We start from the raw sequence: 19917 nt of genomic DNA, 5'->3' as shown, positions 1-19917 counted from the left end.
TTTAACTCTACTTGCATTAGGGTAAGAGGGCACCACACGCCAACCAGTTCAATGAGAAAAAATGGGAGATGAGGTAGAGAAAGCCCGAGCAGCTATCCCCGAAAATGATACTATTTTTGGGAAAATACTTCGCAAGGAAATTCCTTGCTCTTTTATATATGAAGACGATCAGGTATAATGCTTTAAGCGTTAACATTATTTGCCATTGAGATATAAAGAAGAATTACTTTATGAATTCATTTATTATCTCAGTGTGTAGCGTTCAACGATATCAACGCCCAGGCCCCAGTGCACTTTTTGGTAATACCTCGGAAACCGATCCCACAACTGTCGAAAGCCGAGGATGAAGATGAGAAGGTAATAAATCCAGGAACTATTTGAAATTCGTGTTCAGCGGCTACTAGTTGTACCTAGTCCCTTCATCTGCACAAGAAATTTCTATTGGCATTGAGAGGTTAATTCATGTGAGAGTAGTACGTATATACATACACACACAAATAAATGCACAGATGTTAATCTCAATAGGACCTAAGGGTAAGTTTTTCGCAGCTGTCGTTACAGTTAGGCCCCGGTTAATCCCATTTGCCTAGATAGTTCTGAAGTTTTCACAACCATTTGTCCAAAAAACAGAGACATGCTGTCAACTTTTACTCGTCTGTTGGTAGGAAGGAAAAGGTAGAGTGCATTCAATGAATTTAAATTTATTTCAGGACAATCTGCCTATTCTTGTTCCTTTCATCGCTTTAGTACTCTTTAGTTTGTCGCCTTCCTTTTTTCATCGCATTTACTGCATGGATAAGTGGAAGTGGTAAGAGTTTTTGCTACGGCACAAAACAATATTTGCTAGCGTAAAAGTAGATCAGGTTTTGCGCCACGGAAAAGGTGCAAGAACATGGCATAAGACGTCAAGAATTTTAGTTAGTACCAAAGTCTGACCTAGTACAAATTTGCACCTATGGATTGTGCTTGTGACAGCAGGCAGAAAAATGACAGAAATGTCAATACTAGGATTTACATTCTGGACAATTAACCACCTGGCCCCTTTTGCTAGCTGTAAGAAAAAAGTAAAATAGGGTGTTAGTTTCACTTTCACTCTACCCCATGGTGATGTGCCCAACCCAGCATTTTCAGGCAATTGTCATGTTGCTCTTTCGAAACTTAAATGTATAAAATTTGCTCTATATTTTACTTTACTCCGCGAAAAGACAATGGTAATCTGGGTTCACTTCGGTAAGAAGCTAATAATAATTTTATTGCTCCTATATCTGACAATCTTAAGGTTGCAGGGACCTCGTATCTCCAAAATTGTTGTATGCTGCCTGTGCACAACTGACGCACTTCGTTTGGCAGATGCAAGTCAAGTTTTTATATCGGGATTTAGCCACAAGCTGGTGGAATGATGAAAAAGTTAACCATTGTGTTAAATTGCTGCTTAGATTTCGTAATAAATGTCTGAGAGCTGGCGTATTGTGCAAACATTTTATATGTTGGACAGATTTGGGTGCAAGAGGCACATGCTTAAAGTACTACAATCCAAGGATCGCCTCACTGGTATTTCATGTCATTTTTTTACTTATCCCAGGGCGTGGCATTTATAATTTTACTTAATGCTGTAAATTACGAAGTATCAGAGAACATGTAACATTGGCCAATATAGGACAAATTGCTGTTTTCTTTATGGCAGCGCTAGTGATGGGAGTAATTGCGTGCATATTGTAACTCCGAATGTTTCACCAAAATGGTATTTTTTGTCGTTCCTCATGTTTGAGAGATAAACCTTTTCTTAATTACAGTTACTTGGACACTTGATGTTAGTGGCGCGCAAACTGGCTAAGGAAAACGGATTGTCTGGTGGATTCAGAATGGTTCTTAATGATGGGCCCGATGGTTGCCAGTCAGTTTATCACCTCCACCTTCATGTAATGGGTGGCAGACAAATGGGTTGGCCTCCTGGTTAAAGCATATTTCCTAAAACCTACCTTACAGTGTTTATTCAGTGCTTGTTTGCTTAAATTTGTACAGATTTCAACTGTTACCTGAATTATGGCAATAAACTGATTTACCAAAACAAATTATTCTAACAACCATCTAGAGCATATAATTTCCCTAAATTTCTCAAAAGGAGCTCTACTAAACAATGGCTTGTAAACTGACATTTTTACTAATGATATGCTCGTTTATTGTAGAAAAATTGAGGTTCTTTGGTAACACAATTCCATGATCATTTTTCAACAGAATAGAGATTTTATTGGATGTGTGTATTTCCAAAATATGTACCATATTTTCATGGAGTTGGTATTGTTACTCTCACTTAGTCTACCACGGCCTTCAATTGTTACTTGGGGCCATTCAGTATTATTCTTTATTGTACTTGAAGGAATGACATGCTAACATGGTACTTTGTAATAACCGATTTATAAAAAAATTATCTTGAATAGCGATGGATTTCCAATTTCAATTTTACTTATTCTGTAGATTCACTCAATTCTGTATTATGATAAGCATTCAAAGGATATGACGTAGAATGGGGACAGTGACCTAACATTTTACATTCAGATCTACTTCTATGGCATTAAAGATCTATGAAATTAAAGTATGGGCTTCTATGCACCTAAAGAATAGGCTTTTGTATCATAGAGGAGGAATATTTGCAAGGCAAACCAGATATTCAGTCACTATATAAAATATATTTACTATACACAACTTGCAATTTATATCAGTCAGAATTTATCACAAGCATTGCACAGAAACAATGCTAGTAACATTGCATTGATGATTGGTCAAAATTTCCATTTACAATGAGGTTCATTTGTACAGCTTTTTAAAAGAGTCCCGTCAAATTATTCAACACATTGCATTTCACAGTTCAAAAATATAGTTTCACAAATCATGATTGACGGTAGACACACTCATGCTTTCAAGAAGCTTGATTAAGTGGAAATCTTTAGGCAGTTATTGTATACACAGGTCCCTCTAATGATTGCTCTTAACAAGAATTAAAGTAAAGATCAAAGGTATTTAACAGCATATGCAAATGGCAATATTTCATGACTTTTGATGATAAAGGTTCCTCGGGAACCATTTAGTTAGAGAGTATGCATATGACTGACTGCTATCACTCATAATTTGTTCAATGAACACTAGAAAAGATGTCAAATGAAAAGAAAAATGATTTAAAAAAAACAAATTTACAGCCAAACAAAGCTGCCACAAATATTAAATTTCTTTTGGCACTAACCCCAAAAAAGTACTTGATCAAAAATGCACTATCTTTCATATAAGGTTGATTGATTCACAGAAAAGAACATGCAATAAGACTAACAAATCATGAAAATGGGGTTTGGTAAAAAATGAAAAGCTTCATCTCAATATAAATTGTGAGTAAGCTCCAATACATTTACAAATTCCTATTTACAATGGATGATACAATAAGACCATACAAAAAGCATAAAAAATTTAGTTACCCCAGTATGAAACTGCACTGGAAAAATAATACAAGTGGCAGACACAAATTGAGTGAAACAGGAACACAAAATACCCACACATTTCAATGCTTCAAGATCCAATTTTCCCAACCATTTATTCATCCATAACACATGCCTTCATATGGGATTTTTCCCTTTCTGGAACATGAACATAGTCCTATCAGTCTCATTTAAGTAATTTATTTATGGAATTTCTTTGAAGAATCATTGGCATGGTCAAGTAGCAATTGACATGGAGTGAATGGGGATCCATAATGCTGCTCAAATTCCCTCATTTTAGCGACAAACTTGTTGGCACCATAGTTGTCCAGATGCCTGAAAGGACCTCCAGTGAATGGGGGATAGCCAAGTCCAAAGACAGCACCAACATCTCCTTCCAGCTGCAATAAATAATATTCACGTAAATAAGCGCAAAGCTTGAAAATTCTAAAACAAATTATGAGCAATGATTATTTACCGGATTTGCCAAAATTCCTTCCTGAAGACATAGTACTGCTTCATTAACAAAACGTGAGACCATTCTCATTTGGAGATCGCTTGCCTCAGTAGATCCCTTTGGCTCAAGGTGGTGCTTCTTTAAAAGCTCCACAGCTTCATCATTCACAGGACGATCCTTTGAATCCTTTTCATACACATAGCACCCTTTACCTGACTTGCGACCTGAAACAGAAATTTTCAGTTAGTTCCTTAAGCAGGATTCTTGGTATAAATAATGGTAAGCACCAGTACACCACCATAAGATTTGTATGTATCACAATAGTGTCTCCTGAACAGTTGTTTAAATGGACATTATCTGAGAATTATAGAGACACTATCATGAGGAGGTCACTAGGTTTCCATCATAGGTTCAAGGTTGATAATATTAGGACTATAACTGAAATTGCCAATGTGAGAAAGCAAATGATAGCTTTCACAGAAAAACGATTTCTAGCATCACAAAAGGCCATACAATCTTGTATTATCAGTTGAAAATGTGCTCAAAGCGAAAGGGCAATGTGGTATAGTGGTTATGGTTTTGCAATCAAGTTAAGTGGTGATACATGCCATGGGTTTCATTCTGAATATTGATTTATTTTCAGCTGTGGAAAGTTTTACAGTTGATCATTAAATTTATTAAACAATCTGTATTTTGCATTCAGGTATGCATAAAATATAGATGTCCATTATGGTAGAGGACTGTCACAATATCTTTTGAGTTTAAACATTGAATGGGCTATGAATTTGAACAACACAATGCTGCCTGAGATTCTTCAAGCATTAATTTCAAACTTCTGATAATGGTATTTGTTATAGCAGGTCCTTTCATAGAAATTAATGGTGATATATGGGCTGGAAAATTATTATAGAGATTTTTAAGGACCAAGGAAGATGGGCAGAGAAACTCAGGCATCTGCATGAGCCTAAGGCACCAAGGTGCCACAAATTTCAATGTTCCATCAAATGGCCAATAGACTGTATTTAAGAGTACTCCAAATTACATCAGCGTTTGGAGTACCACATAATATTATGACATTTGAACGAACAAGATTGACTGAAGTGATCAGTATCACACTAGCCACAACCAAGTTCTCATTACCAATCACTTATTTTGAGCAGGCTCCTGAATGATAGTCAGTATAAATGCCAGTAAACACAAAATGATCAACAACAAGCTAAAACAAGATTTGAGTTCAATCGGAAAGAAAACATTACCTGATTATGAATTCATCCCAATAGCATATAAGATAAAGGATATGCCTATTTAAATTACATCAACCACACAGTAAAGAATACCAAAATTAGGAGCATCCCAACAATAGAGGAAGGGAAAAAAATGACTATAGGACATGAAAAAAGGTAGGACAAAATAAGCTCTCTGTCTATTAACTCGATATATAACAGATTTCTGGAGGTAAGCGGAAATTTTGAGCAAGTAACCACGAAAATTTAACAGCAATGTGCCATTGAAGCAGCATCTGCACTTCAATTAGAAGACTTCCGTTTAGTTGAGAGTCAATTGTGACTCAGGAATTGAAGAAAATTTTCTTTAAAGCTGCTTTTCCTCCAGCCAAAATGGCCTGTTGCAGCCTGCCTAAAAGCGACATTCCTCCCTTTCACAATGTCTCCATGATTAAAGAAGAACGGTATATATGCAAGATTGTTATTGACATTGAAAGAAACTATTAGTCTTTTAGTGGGCCAGTCTTGATGTTTCTCTCTATATTTTCAGAACTAGCCAACTATCATTTACTTTTTTAGCTAAGGTTCCAAATGACATTTATTGAAGCCCTGAACATTTTTTACAACTTACCCAAGAAACCATGTGCCACCATATCCTTAAGTACTGCTGGGTCACCCCCACCAAATCGCTCGCCAAAGCATTCTCCCAAGTGGTCTGCTATGTGCGCAGCAACATCAATGCCAACTTCATCAGCCAGAGTGGCAGCTCCCACTGGGAAACCAAAAGATTTGCTCAGCTTGTCCAGTTCTTTTGGGCCCTGTCCTTCCTGTTAAACAGAAATAAAGCATAGATACTTTAGAGAGCTCTTTTTTTGGAACCCATCCAGGATACACAAAATAAACATATTTACATAATAAAATTCATTGTTGAAGGCATATATTTGTGGAACTAGTACATCTGACACATTTGAATAGAATATTTTTTTAACCACATAGATTAATACAAAAATGATTAAAGCACTAGATTCAACTGCGAGGGCACCATCAGGTGATAATTTCCTCTCAGGTAAAGCTAGTAGTAAATTTTTTTTTCATCAAATCAATTTAAGTAGAATACAAACTAAATATTCTTTTAACTGTATCATCTTTGTGATACAGATAATAAAATCATGATTGCATACATGCTGTCAATAAATTTCCCACCATTCACTGATCAATGAACAAATCAATAAGCTCTAAATTCCTTGACAAAGCTGTAATTTCGTTACTTGGGATGTTTTAAAGTAAATTGTTTATATCACAAAACAATACTACAATGTACCAAATTAAAATAATATAAAATAGAAATACCATAAAAACACCATGAATAATACTGTAGTCGGATAGTCTGAGACATTCATCATGCCTTTAAAAATATTGTAATAAGATTTATTTCTGCACTGTAATAAGATCTATGGACTACAGTTTAGGCAGATTATGGATAACAGAAAGTGTTATTATTAATTCAGTTTTTCTTTCAAGTTTCCATTTAACTTCGCAGTTAATCCAAGTAATAAATGTCAATAAGTATACACAGAAGGAAATGCCTCCTTCATAATGTCTCAATTTAAAGAGAAGAACTAAATAGGCAGGTACAAACTATCTAGGATCCACAGCCATTTTAGTGTTTAGTCATTTCAAGCAAACAGATTTATACAAGTAATGGTAAACAAGACAAATACATCTTGCACATGATAAGATTTGCCATATAAACATGCAGCACATAAAACTGAAGCAATTCACTACCTGAAGTAATCTAATAACTTCAGCCATCATTGCAGCCAAAATTCTTGTAGTATAAAAGCCAGGTCCATCCTTTACAGTGATCACTACTTTTCCTTGCTTGAGTCCCACAGCCACAGCTGAGGCTGCAGTATCTTGGGATGTTTTGTCATGGGTTATGATTTCCAAAAGTTGCATCCGATCAACAGGTGAGAAGTAATGCATTCCAATGACCTGTCACAAATATAATCCAATCACATCTAAAACATACAACTGCTACCAAAAAGGAACTTGTACATTGTTAAGATAATTAAACATTGACATAGAAAGCAATTAGTCAATGACATATAACCAAATCAAATCAAGTAGAATTTGCAAGAATTTTGAAGAAATAAAGAAAATAGTGACAAAAATATTTGCATATTTGAAGTATGTATGATTTCAGAGCTACAAATGAGTACCCAATCAATTAATTTGTCTAATTAAATAAATCCTATAGTTAGCTGGGTACCTGCTCAAGCAATCATCTCAATAATAAGTACCTACTTCCTTGAGTTCGGTTACAAGCACCCAAGTAACAATATCATGAGAATAATTATTTATTCATATAAGAGTGAGTAATGAATACCCATGTAATGAGTAGTTAATAATCACCTATCATTCATTAATTTTTGGCTAACATTGGGTATTTCCACCTTAATAAATAACATGGTTTCAGGCATAACATGGTGGAATTCTTTCATGATGAAAGAAGACCTCAGCTTTTCCACATTAAAGTTTTGATATGGCCTAGGTTTCATTACAGCGTAACATCTTCAGCTTTGGCTAAAGATGCTATGCTGTAATGAAACCTAGGTCATATTTAAACTATTTGATGAGGAAAAGCAAAGTGTCTCCTTTCATTATTTCCATCTTATTGGCAGATGCTAAAAATACATTTGATATTCAAAGATATATTTCCGAAATTCATTAAGCAAGTAATACACATTCTCTTATAGAAAATTGCTTTCTTCCTCTATTCTTTACACATCTAATGCCACATTACTGAATGCTGTGCTCTGGTAATCAGTACTGACTTTGCAATGTTTGCATATATTTAGCTAGTGTATATACAAGATTTAAGCTCTAATTCCATGGCATTTTCCCAAAATTTCAAATTTTTGAGTCTAGATAATTAAATAATTTTATTTGGAGAAAGCATCGCACAGATTACACCATGGCTAGGAGATAACCAATGATCCTTAGGAAAATGCAATCAGAAAAATTAAATTTTTCTAGCTGACCAAATTTAACGAGGAGAAAAATTGCTTATTTAGTAGAACACAGAATTTTGTAGTATATACTCACATTATGTTTACTCTTTGGCTTCAACTTTACATACCTTTTCAGGCCTTTGGCTACCCTGTGCAATTTTGGTGATGGGCAAGGCACTTGTGTTAGATGCAAAAATACAGTGGGGTGGAATGTATTTTTCAACCTCTTGTATAACTTTGTGCTTTATGGCCAAATCCTCAAACACTGCCTCAATCACCATGTCACACTTTTCAAAATTGTCATACGCCAGCGTGGAGTCCAAATGTGAAAGGTGGCGATCACGTTCAAAACTATGAAGAAAGTGAGTTTATCTTTAGAGGTGATGGCTTAAGCAGTTGCCAAAGAGACCATTGCAAACAAAACCATCCAAATCAATACCAACAAATACCTATGAAGAAAAATATCTTGCATGAGTACACAAAATAAGAAATAACTACCTCGTCATCCTCTTCCGTTTGACAGCCTTATCCATTCCAGTTTGAATCTGGTTCTGGCCTCGAGCCAAGCCAGTCACCGTTGTGTCCTTCATGATGACATTATAGCCCTTGTCTATGGAAACTTGCACAATACCTGCACCCATTAATCCTGCACCTAGCACAGCAATGTTCCTTTAAAAGATCACAATACAACTTTTTATTGAAAAAATACATTCCCTAAAAAATATAATTTGGCATGATTGACACTAGTAATGAATATAGCTTTCCTCCCAAACAATTAACAGCATCTTCAACAATGGTGAGTCAAGCTGTTGTACAACCACTGCCATAATATGTGCTAGCATGCCAGTATTTGTAAGCAAAACAAAGGTTCCATGGTTTTCGAAAAAGAGAAGGGCCATGTAAAATATTTAAATTAGGAGTTCAAACACTGGAGCAGGCAGAACATTTATCTATCTCGAAGTGTTCTGGACTGAAATGGTCAAATTACTATGGTCATAAGAATAGCTTTAGACAGAGAGGCTTTCACACAGCTGAGGGAATTGATGACAGTGACAGGCCAAGTAAGGATACTAAGAAAAGGCTAGTCAAAACATACCTAATACATATTTATTTTATATTTCAGATTTCTTAATTTCACTGAACCAGACAAACACAAACTGGCATCATAACAGAAAGGAAACTGGTGAGAATCCCACAATTGTACTTCATGTCCCGGAATTTAAAAAAGAACACTACCCTTTACTAGACATTTTTGATGAACTTTATAAAGAAGAATAAATTCTGACATTTTCCTGATTTACAAACTTTCCTTAGGGGCTGTTCTGAACTGTTGTTTCAACACATGAAATATATTGATGATTAGGACAACAGTGGTTATTATACCCAACGTCAATTTTCTCAATCAGATATTGATTTCAGGGAACCCAATCATCATCCACTTTGATATATTTTAAACCAATGGCTGATAATGGATACGGAGAATAAATAACAGCCTTTTCTATGCCAAATACAGAAAATGTGAATATTCTATTCATGGATATAAAAGGATAATGTGACATAATATGGTGTTCATCAGATTTCAATTTTTATAATTCAAACCTTGCAATAATAATCACTTCTAAAAAAATATAGAAAATGCGGGGTCAGAAACATTGGTGTGCTCAGTTCAATATTGCACCAATGCCATTGATTAATATACTGATATCAATTACTGATATTCACATACGGATATGCTAAGTAAAATAAATATGAAGCAGTAGAAAATCAACACTTAGTAACTTACTTAACCTCAGTTTGAGGATTTCCAAATCTGTTCTTTTTACATTCAGTCTGTCCATGAAATAAGCCAATAAGACCACGGCATTGAGGAGTCATGGCTAGTTCACCAAATCCTTCCCTCTCCGCTTCATACCCAGGAGCTTCCCCCTTGTCGATTCCAGTCCTTATTACGTCAAGAATCTGTAAAAGGAATTTCAGTTTCTTTATGAAACACTTTCAACAATGCACATGCAAAAATATTCTCTTTTCTCCTGAGAGATTTTTATAGGAATAAGATGGAAGCATCTTTATTTGAATACTTGTTTCATATAAGAGAAAAAACTGGATTCAAAATTCAAAGGCAATGACAGCCACTCCCTAGTTTCCAGGATCAACACAACCAATCGATTCTATCAAAAAGCTAGAATGTCATTTCATGTTTGGCTCTAGTAACCTGTATTGTCAGTATCAACAGTTAAGGGATAGGATCAGGACTTCATGATTTACTTGAAGTGGATCCATAGACTTGAAATTCAAATAGAATCCTTTTACAAAACCATCTATTCTCAAATCCTAGTCATATGAGATAATTCATCAGCAACTGATATCTTCAATTAGAAATAATAATGAATATGAGAGTCAAAATGGAATGATGTTTGTGAATACACTTCCATTCTCAAGACCCAAAATACCCAAAAATTCCTGAGGATATCAGCAATGGAGGACTAATAACGGACTCATGTCTGCATCACATTATACTCTCAATAAAATGCAATACATACCTTAAGAGGAGCAGGATAAAGACCTCCAGTCATCTTCATCACCTGACCCTTGGCTTTACTGAAGACTTTATCTTTAACAAAGTCATACTTAAAAGCAAAGTCCATAATACGATCCATCAAACCCTTTTTTTTATCAGCTTTGAGGGTCCCTCTGGCTATATCCTTGGCTGCTTGTACAGCCACTTCCTCTAAATACTGTAATGTTCTGCAACATAAATAAATAATTTCACCATTATTCATAACTTATATTCAATTATGATACTCTATTTGTGTTAAGGTGACTGTCTTTGGAAATAGATTTGACATTGAGTGAAATAATATAGGTGTGCCAGAATGAAATATACTGATTCATAACTTCATAATTTAATTTCTTAAAATAATAATAAATTTTAATTACCCAAAGATCATATTACAAAAATACTAGGTGGATGGTGTAAATACATTAAGGATAAAAGGTAAGGAATAAAATGCATACCGGCTCAATTGAGATACAAAATATGGTATTATTACATTGGTACTATTACATTAAATGTAGCACAAACACACACATTAAATGTAACATACAGAATAAATATCAATTAAAAATCATGGAGCATTAATATAAACTACACAGAGCATTGCTAAAAACTAAGAGTATGGACTCAAAGATCAGGAATATTTTCGAGATATTCGTCAACTGAGTAGAACATGTTACATTGTCAATATCTTTTAAATTTATGTTTGTATTATTAATACCACCAGAAATAAACCCAGGAAGCAGTCTCAATTTCAGATTAATGATTAATCAGGAATTATTATATTGGAATTTCCCTAACTGGACCATAACTTTGCAGATCACTTTCAACCTCCTCCTATTGCTAAGCAAAGCAACTCAACTAATTTAGAAGCCATTGCTGCTACCAACTCCCTATTTCTCTATCCCCTCACAAAATCTGAACTGCATAGTATAGAGAAGAAACTAGGCAGAAAACGGAGCTCTGGTTTTGATGGGATTCCCAGTTACATTATTAAGCAATCTATTGACTTAATTATGCAGCCTCTTCATTTTCTCATAAATGGATCTTTCATATTACGAGTGTTTCCATCCCCTCTGAAGGTGTCAAAAGTCATTCCACTTCATAAAAACAAGGGCGATAGACATGACATTAACTCCTACCATTCAATTTCTCTGCTAAACCAATTCAGGAAAATATTTGATCTGTTCTCGGGCCTGTCATGTTTCTTTCCTATATAATGACCTAGTAGATAGTTTTCAACACACAAACGGTGCTACCCCCTTGTTTTATACTGATGGCACCAACATTATCCTTACATCGCCTACTTTTGATCCTGTTCAAATAATTGGATGTACTCCCAGTACTGTGTATTTATATTATTCATGCAGTAGTACACACAAAGAGAAATCTGAGTACATAAAAAATTGTGATATTCATAAATATTCTACAAGGCAGAATGATCAGCTGCTCATTTTATATATATGCACAGAAAATGCGGGCGCTGGTCCAAATTTTACGGGCCTTTAACTTTATAATAAACTCCCAGCTGAGATTAAGGCCCGAAAAAGTGTGGCTACATTTAAAGCCAAGTCAATCTGGTCAGTTTCTTGAAATTGAAATTGTTTCATTCAATTGCTGAATTTTTTAATAATGTCTGATATGGGTCTTGTATCCATTGTACGTATTTTGTTACTTTACCGTGACGTGTCCTATATCAAGTGTAACAGTTGTAACAACTTGATTGCTTGACAAATAAAATGCATTATTATTATTATTATTGAATGCCGTAGTTCCCTTAGTATCCTTTTTGCTTTAGGGTAATTTGTTATATAATCTGATACCTATTTCCTTGGACCCTAATTTAATGTTTTAGCTCTAATATTGCTGTAATGAATGTTGTGCCTTCCTCTGGTGTAATGATAATCATAGCCAGAGTTAAGGTATAAATGACGATGTTTTTATATACAGAAATAAAAACATAATATAAATGCACAGGAGTGGTAGCAAATTTGATTCCTGGAATATAGGCCTCTAAGGTGCAGCATGAGGTTTCCCAGGGATTATTCCCATGACTTTCTTTCACATTTTATAGGTGGTTAGAGAAATGGCAGCTAAGCCCCAAAATATTATATTATAGCTTATATTTGAATAAATTTCCCCATAATATAAATCAAGTTCAACTGTTTTGCTTGTGATCTCATGCAGGTGTCTTAATAAATAGCATGTGGAACTGAGCTTATGCTGAAGGGCTCTTACATGTATATCCCAAATAATATTTGCACACAAGGAAATACCTAAAAATTTACATACCGCCACTTTCTCAATTGACCAATCATTAATTTTCACCAGCAGACTCTGTCACATTCTTTTTGTGTGAAAAGTTCGCCATTCTTCTTTTATTTACATTTAAGTACAGATAGTTATCTGTACTCCACTAGTTTATTCCAAGTGTCACGGACCTTGATTTTTCCACAAGGCTAGGATGAGTTGGTGTTGGTAATATTACACAAGTGTCATCAGCATTATCTCTTACTTTTAAATATACCTATGACTAATAATTATACTTTTATTTTTTTATGTGCTATAGTAAGAAAATACTTAATACTTATCAGCAATGAAGTTGACAACATAAGCAATATACATGGGAATTATAACAAAATGACAAAATTTGAGTTCTAAAATACCACCAGCCACAAATAAACTTACCACAAGGAGTTTTTTTTCTACGGCGTAACTTTACGGAAACCACATAACATATTGAAATGAAATTATTGACTTCGTACTTCCACACAAAAGTGTGTCGAATTACAGTCAATTTTATTTCATTTAAATACATTAACAAAAGAGGATTTTTAATTAGTATGAGGTCAATGCATGAACAGTAGTAGTATAAGAATAATAATGACATTGAAGCAAAAAAAGATATTTCTAGAAAGATAACATTTGTAATTTTTTTTATATTGGCCAAGACATTTATGCTAGTAGCTTGTTAAATAAAATGAAATCTTAAGAAAATGTTAGCCAGTTGAGTACATACGAGGTCTGTTCAAAAAGAATCGCGAATTTTGAATTTCCACGGGCTGTGTATATTTGATTCTCGATTACTTTATGGCTTCATGTTGGTACTTATGTCTCTCACTTATAGCGAAACGTTCAGCCATTTTGAATGTTCAGTTGATTGTTGACCGCTGTTTTGCTAGGACGTGTTTTGGCTTCGTCTTCGATTTTTGCCTGTTCCAAAATATGGATCAAAGAATCTGTTTCAAATTTTGTGTGAAAAACCAAATTAAGTGCACGGACGCATTCCGAATGTTGACTGTGGCATATGGAGAAGCTACCTTCAACCTAAGCAACGTTTACCGGTGGTACAAAATGTTCACAGAGGGCCGAGAGGATATGACGGATGAAGAGCATGCCAGACCCCCGAGCACCTCAAGGATAGACAAAAAACATTGATGAAAAGAAGAAAATAGTATTGTCCACTTGTCGAATCACCACGAGAGAAGTTGCCAAGGACCTAAACATATCGATTGGCTTGTGCCATTCGATTTTTACCAATGATTTGGGCATGACACAGGTCACCGCAAAATTTGTACCAAAATTGCTCAATTTTGACCAAAAACAGAAATGCATTAACATTGCTAATGACTCTATCCGCGACGACTCAAATTTGGTCCAGAGGGTCATAACTGGTGACGAATCATGGGTTGATGTTTATGACATGGAACTAAAGCTCAATCATCCCAATGGAAGCCGCAGCATGAGCCAAGACCCAAAAAAAAGCCCGCCAAGTTCGGTCAAATGTGAAAGTTTATAGCTTACAGTTTTCTTTGATTGCAGGGGCATGGCATACCATTTCTTGCCACAGGGTAGATCGGTAAATAAGGAATATTACCTGTTAGTTATGCGCAATTTGCGTGAAGCAATCTGCTACAAACGCGCGGATTCGTGGAAGAACAAAAATTGGCTTTGCACCATAACAACGCCCCTGCTCACACATCATTACTTGCGCGCAAATTTTTGGCTAAAAACAACACACTAATGATGCGGCAGCCACCATATTCCCCAGATCTGGCCCCCAGTGAATTTTTCTAGTTCCCGAAACTCAAGAGACCCATGAAAGGAAGAAGCTACGCTACGATTAGCGAGATAAAGACTGCATCGAAGGAGGAGCTGAACAAGATCACAAAAAATGATTTTTTGAAGTGCTTCGAGGATTGGAAAAAACATTGGCACAAGTGTATGATATCAAATGGGGATTACTTTGAAGGGGACAAAATAGATATTCATGAATAAATAAATGATTTTTGAGAAAACACATAAGTCTTTTTGAACAGACCTCGTATACTTATCCTTCAAACATTTCTAAAAACAAGATTGGAAACATATTAATATTCCTAATCCTGAACTAAATAATTGGAATACATACGCATATGGCAGAAACAAGATGAAATTATGTGCTGGCTAATTTCGCATTAAAGCCAGAATGACCACAAGGAAAAAAATCTGGAGGTCATTAACTTGGACTTCACCTACTTTCTAGGTGCATTATAAAATGAGATGCTACAATAAGCTTAAACTCATTGAGTTCCATACTTGTAGCAGAGAACTTTGCAATTTTTAAGTGCACAATAAAAACAACAAGGTTTTGATAGTTTGGTGATTATTTTATAATAATTCTCCATATATCAAACCAGGCAAAAAATAATAAAATAATTTTGTTAATAATTAAGTCATGCACAACATGAAATTTAAAACAACTGGGATTGGCAGAGTTTTAACCCCTGTATGAGTCCAGATGTCATTGTAACTTGCAAGAAATTTTCTGGATAACAGTATTAAGTCAAGCATAAGTCATGGTTGAACAACTAGCATGATAATTACCCAGACTGATAATTAACATAAACTAGGAAGAGCAATGGTATTTGATCAAACATCTAGTGGCAAATAATCTAAAGATTCACCAAACTGTTCCAAAGCAAGCGACTAATAATTATAGGTTCAAATAGAATATACACACCTGTCTGCTGATGGCATCAAACCGGGGCCTAAGGGATCAACTAACTGGTCCACAATGCCCATCTTTTTTGCACGATCAGCACGCACTGTTTTTCCAGTGAGTGCCATATCAAGAGCATTGGGAATTGAGGTCAACTTGGGCAAGCGTTGAGTACCACCTCCACCAGGAAGCAAGCCAAGCATCACTTCAGGCAAGCCAAGGCCTGTTTTGGCATCCTTAACCGCAATGCGATAATGACAGGCCAAGGCTACCTAGAAACATTTCATAATGTCAACTCTAACTTATAAAAATGGCAATTCTTCGGATTAAAATTCATTCCCTCACAAATATTTGTACTATCAAGGGAGCAAAATATTCAGATCAATAGGTTATCCAACTTATATATAAACCTAAACAAAAGAAAAATTATTAATTCTTAGAGTTACACAAATATATAAAAAGTTAACTAAAATATGGAAATTTCTAGATATATATATTAATATTACTTTAAAAAAATTTGGCAATCAATATTTTAGTGGATTCATTAAGTCAATTAAATGGACTTTAAATGCCGTAAAAATATTACACATCAAAAAATTACAAGTTGCACATACATAAACATTGATCAGAAAATGGTGGTACAAGCCTCTGGCTTGTGATTGGGTTTCCCCAGGGCAGAACCTCCAGTGTTTAACACAATATCCATGGCTGAGGTGGGTCTTGAACCTACAACCTCAGGGTTATCATGCCAAGACATTTTCCATCTTACTAATCCAACACACATTTACCTGTTGTATTGATATCTTTATTACACTATCCTTATCCTAATATAATGGTTAAACTGACAATTATAGACATTGACAATTGAACTTTTCCTTTCCAAATTTATGTGTATCTACATAATAGCTAACAGAAATTTGGCTATAGAGAAGTAGTGCAAAATGCTGTCTACCGTGGTAATGATGAATTGTGCAAGGGAAAATGATCATGCAATTTGTCCAATCGTGTATTTCTGATAACTTCTCACTGTGGTTTAAGCCGTACTTAATTGACTGGAGGTATCATAAGTTATATATTATAAGCCGTTTAGTAATACTCTGAATAAAATTTTTTAAATAAAATCAGACTAATAGATAATCCTTACATACGATGAAGTCAGTGTGAAGGAGCACATTGGAACACTGGACCATCACATACATTTAATTACTTTTTGGCATTCATTGAACAAATCTGAGGGAACAGACAATATTACCGCAGAACTACTTTTCTACTACATAACAATTTTCAACAATTCAGAGTTATTAAAGGAGTGATAATAATAATATGATAATACCTCCAAACCCCCTCCAAGGCATGGACCCATTATTGCAGCAACAAGTGGCTTCTTAGAATTTTCTATTCTGGACAAAATCTTTTGGCCATCCCGGGATATCTGAGTAACTTCATCCTTTGTTCGACATGCTTCCAACATTTTAATGTCCGCTCCAGCAATAAATGATCCTGGCTTTCCAGATATTAGCACAGCAGCTACAACACTAGGGTTGTTCTCTACCTCGGTCACTATCTCTTCCATCTCCTGCATTACTTCCTTCTTCAAAGTATTCATCTGCAAGATTTAAAGGATTAAATGGCGCATTATATTATTATGAGGTAATCTACCGGTTAAGGTTTTTGGATGGACACAACTACCAAATAAATATTTTGTGACTCCTAACAAAACACAATCCAGCAACCAATCCTACATCAGGTCCCTCTTCATCTCCGAGTACTTCCTTCCTCCCTTCATCCCATCCAACATCCCTATCCTGAAGAAGGGACCATTAGGTCTCAATTTCGCCCAAATAAAGACCTCTATCTATCCTGTTCCTACCCTTACCTCATTTGCCTAAAATTCTCCCCTCTATCACAATCTTCAACATCTCACTGCCTATCAATACGCCCTTCACCATATACATAGAATATTAAATTGAAATGAGTTCCTCTGTTTAGGTTGCAATTCTTCCATTAATAGTACCTATATAATAATGATGTGCTGCAATGGGCAATTGTTAAGGGCACAACTACCACACCAAGAAAGAAACTTTTCTTTGTTCAAATATGAACCATTAATTCACATGGAGAATGTTTTTGGATGAATCTTTAAAATTTATTTTCAAGAGAAGTATAATTATTGAGACCAAAGAATTAACAGTATTACAAGTAAAAACAGTGTGCACAATAAAAGCATTTTCTGTAAAAAAATTACAATGGATTACGCAATGCAGTTTAGGAAATACGAGCAAATTGAATACCAGGAGTGAAGGACAAGAGAATAGCTTATTAGGCAAATGGTGTACATCAATGAGAAACCTAAAAAATCACACACCTTGGAAAAAGCTGAGGGTGTCCAGAGGCATCCCTGGGAATCAAACCCAGGCCCTCCCGCCAGTACCCCAAAGCTCTACCCACCAGACTATCACGTCCCCAACAATAAAACATGAGGCCGATAAAAATGTGCTTTGCATGCCTTTGCAAAGCACATTTTTATGTGGAATACTACTCATACAAACAAAATTTTTTTGTTCAAAAGGAAGGGAAAAAAGGGTTTAGGGCACCATCAAAGAAACTCAAATATTTATTTGGAGATACATTTTAATAGCACTGAAACATTACGAAGAAAATCTTTCTAGTCAATGTTTGCTCAACATTCTATTCCATTTCTTCATTCACGAGAGACAAACCTTTGTGCCTCCTAACCGTTATTTACCCCTGCTTCCGGAGAAAATTAGTAATTAATGCTTTGGTGATGAAGAATAGATTAATACTTTATTGTTTATTGTCATGCAAAATCATTTAACTTTCATGTTATACATTTCATGATACAGCAGGAGAGAGAGGAAACATTTAGTTTACGCTAATAAGTGCCTATTCTCCAGCATTCGTAGGCCATATTTGTATTCATTCGTAGACTCCTCTCATTTATTTGTTGTAAACTAGTACTCGCATTGTCCTCTCATTACGGGTAATATAATGTATAGTGAAACCACTGAATACATTTTTAATAACTGTGCTTTTAATCACTGCTTTTTATGATAATCGGGAATGCCACCTTGGTAAATAAATACAAATGCATACGTCGGCGAAAATCTTAAACGCGAACTCCGTGGTAAATAACCTGGTATTTTTTCAATCATTGGAAATAATGGTTCAAGCACTATCAACTCCACAATATTGCAACAACTATTTGGAATGTCACACTGCTAACCACATATTGCACTATTGGCATTATGAATTACGAAGCCTATGTGATCTATTTTTGGAATGTAAATGAACTTGAAGCGTTGCCATAAACATGCCCACGGATTCATGACGGTAACGTTAAATGCCAGTTAAAGGCCACGATAAAAATATTTTAATCAAAAAAAAACAAAAGTTAATACAGGTCCGACAATATACCTTGTTCATGAAACATTCAATGAAAACCTGAAGCAATACAAAATATGTCATTTTAATACTATGTGGCACTTGACATGCCAAATCAACTGAATACATTAGTACTCATCCGATAACTTATTCTTAACTTAAATTTACACTACCAACATTCTTATGAATTTACCATTATGTACCTTTTGCCCCGGCGAATCAAGTTTGATGACGGCAACACCATCTTTCACCTCGTATTTCGTGTGTACTCGTTTCATTACTGGTGTCGTAGACAGATACCTAATTGTCTGGCGTTCTACAAAATACAGAGCAGAATCAAAAACACAAATTACAGATAGCATAGGCTTCACCATTCTAACGTAGCCGAGTCATCTCTGATAACGATGACTTGGCACGAAAGAAGAAACTCAATTAAATAATACGTAAACAGAAAAATTACTGGAAATTGAAGGGTTTTCTGCAATACCTCGGTATTTAAGGAACTGAAGACCATGGTTGGAAGCCTTGTTGAGAGCCGCAACGAACCTGGTGCTCGCCATCTTGCCCGACGAACCCAAAAGGAAAGTCACCGTCCGCTTCATTTATGTTAATCAGATGATGAAGTCAAATGTAATTTTATTAGGTGTGAAGAAGACATTCCTTATGTATATGAAATAACAGTTTGAATATTTATTAAACGTATTTTTTTAATAAAAGTATTTATATTACCTGAAATAAAAATGATTTTTAATTTCGCGTAACATAAAATCGAAAAAAGTGACTTCTACTGAAATCTGTAATTCTATTATCTCGATAAATTAT

General features: G+C 35.1%; 2 protein-coding genes across 2 annotated transcripts; one reads left to right on the top strand and one right to left on the bottom strand.

Moving 5' to 3' along the window:
• The first annotated feature begins 20 nt into the window (after positions 1 to 20).
• On the top strand, positions 21 to 2435 carry HINT1 (histidine triad nucleotide binding protein 1). The gene is made up of 3 exons (XM_071594657.1): positions 21 to 172; positions 253 to 357; positions 1794 to 2435. The coding sequence occupies exons 1-3, from the start codon at positions 62 to 64 to the stop codon at positions 1956 to 1958; spliced, it is 381 nt and encodes a 126-aa protein (XP_071450758.1). The 5' UTR covers positions 21 to 61; the 3' UTR covers positions 1959 to 2435.
• Positions 2436 to 2667: 232 nt separating this feature from the next.
• Mtpalpha (monolysocardiolipin acyltransferase Mtpalpha) lies at positions 2668 to 19691 on the bottom strand. The gene is made up of 12 exons (XM_071594652.1): positions 19583 to 19691; positions 19299 to 19411; positions 17027 to 17299; positions 15715 to 15965; positions 10699 to 10903; positions 9942 to 10117; positions 8657 to 8827; positions 8287 to 8509; positions 6930 to 7139; positions 5776 to 5971; positions 3943 to 4145; positions 2668 to 3865 (listed from the first exon to the last, which is right to left on the bottom strand). The coding sequence occupies exons 1-12, from the start codon at positions 19653 to 19655 to the stop codon at positions 3665 to 3667; spliced, it is 2295 nt and encodes a 764-aa protein (XP_071450753.1). The 5' UTR covers positions 19656 to 19691; the 3' UTR covers positions 2668 to 3664.
• Positions 19692 to 19917: the final 226 nt, after the last annotated feature.

The sequence above is a fragment of the Hetaerina americana genome, unplaced genomic scaffold, assembly GCF_022747635.1.
Source record: "Hetaerina americana unplaced genomic scaffold, ioHetAmer1.1.p SCAF_65, whole genome shotgun sequence".
Classification (NCBI taxonomy): domain Eukaryota; kingdom Metazoa; phylum Arthropoda; class Insecta; order Odonata; family Calopterygidae; genus Hetaerina; species Hetaerina americana.
The sequence above is the reverse complement of the archived record's forward strand: the minus strand, read 5'-3'. Positions and strand labels throughout refer to the sequence as shown.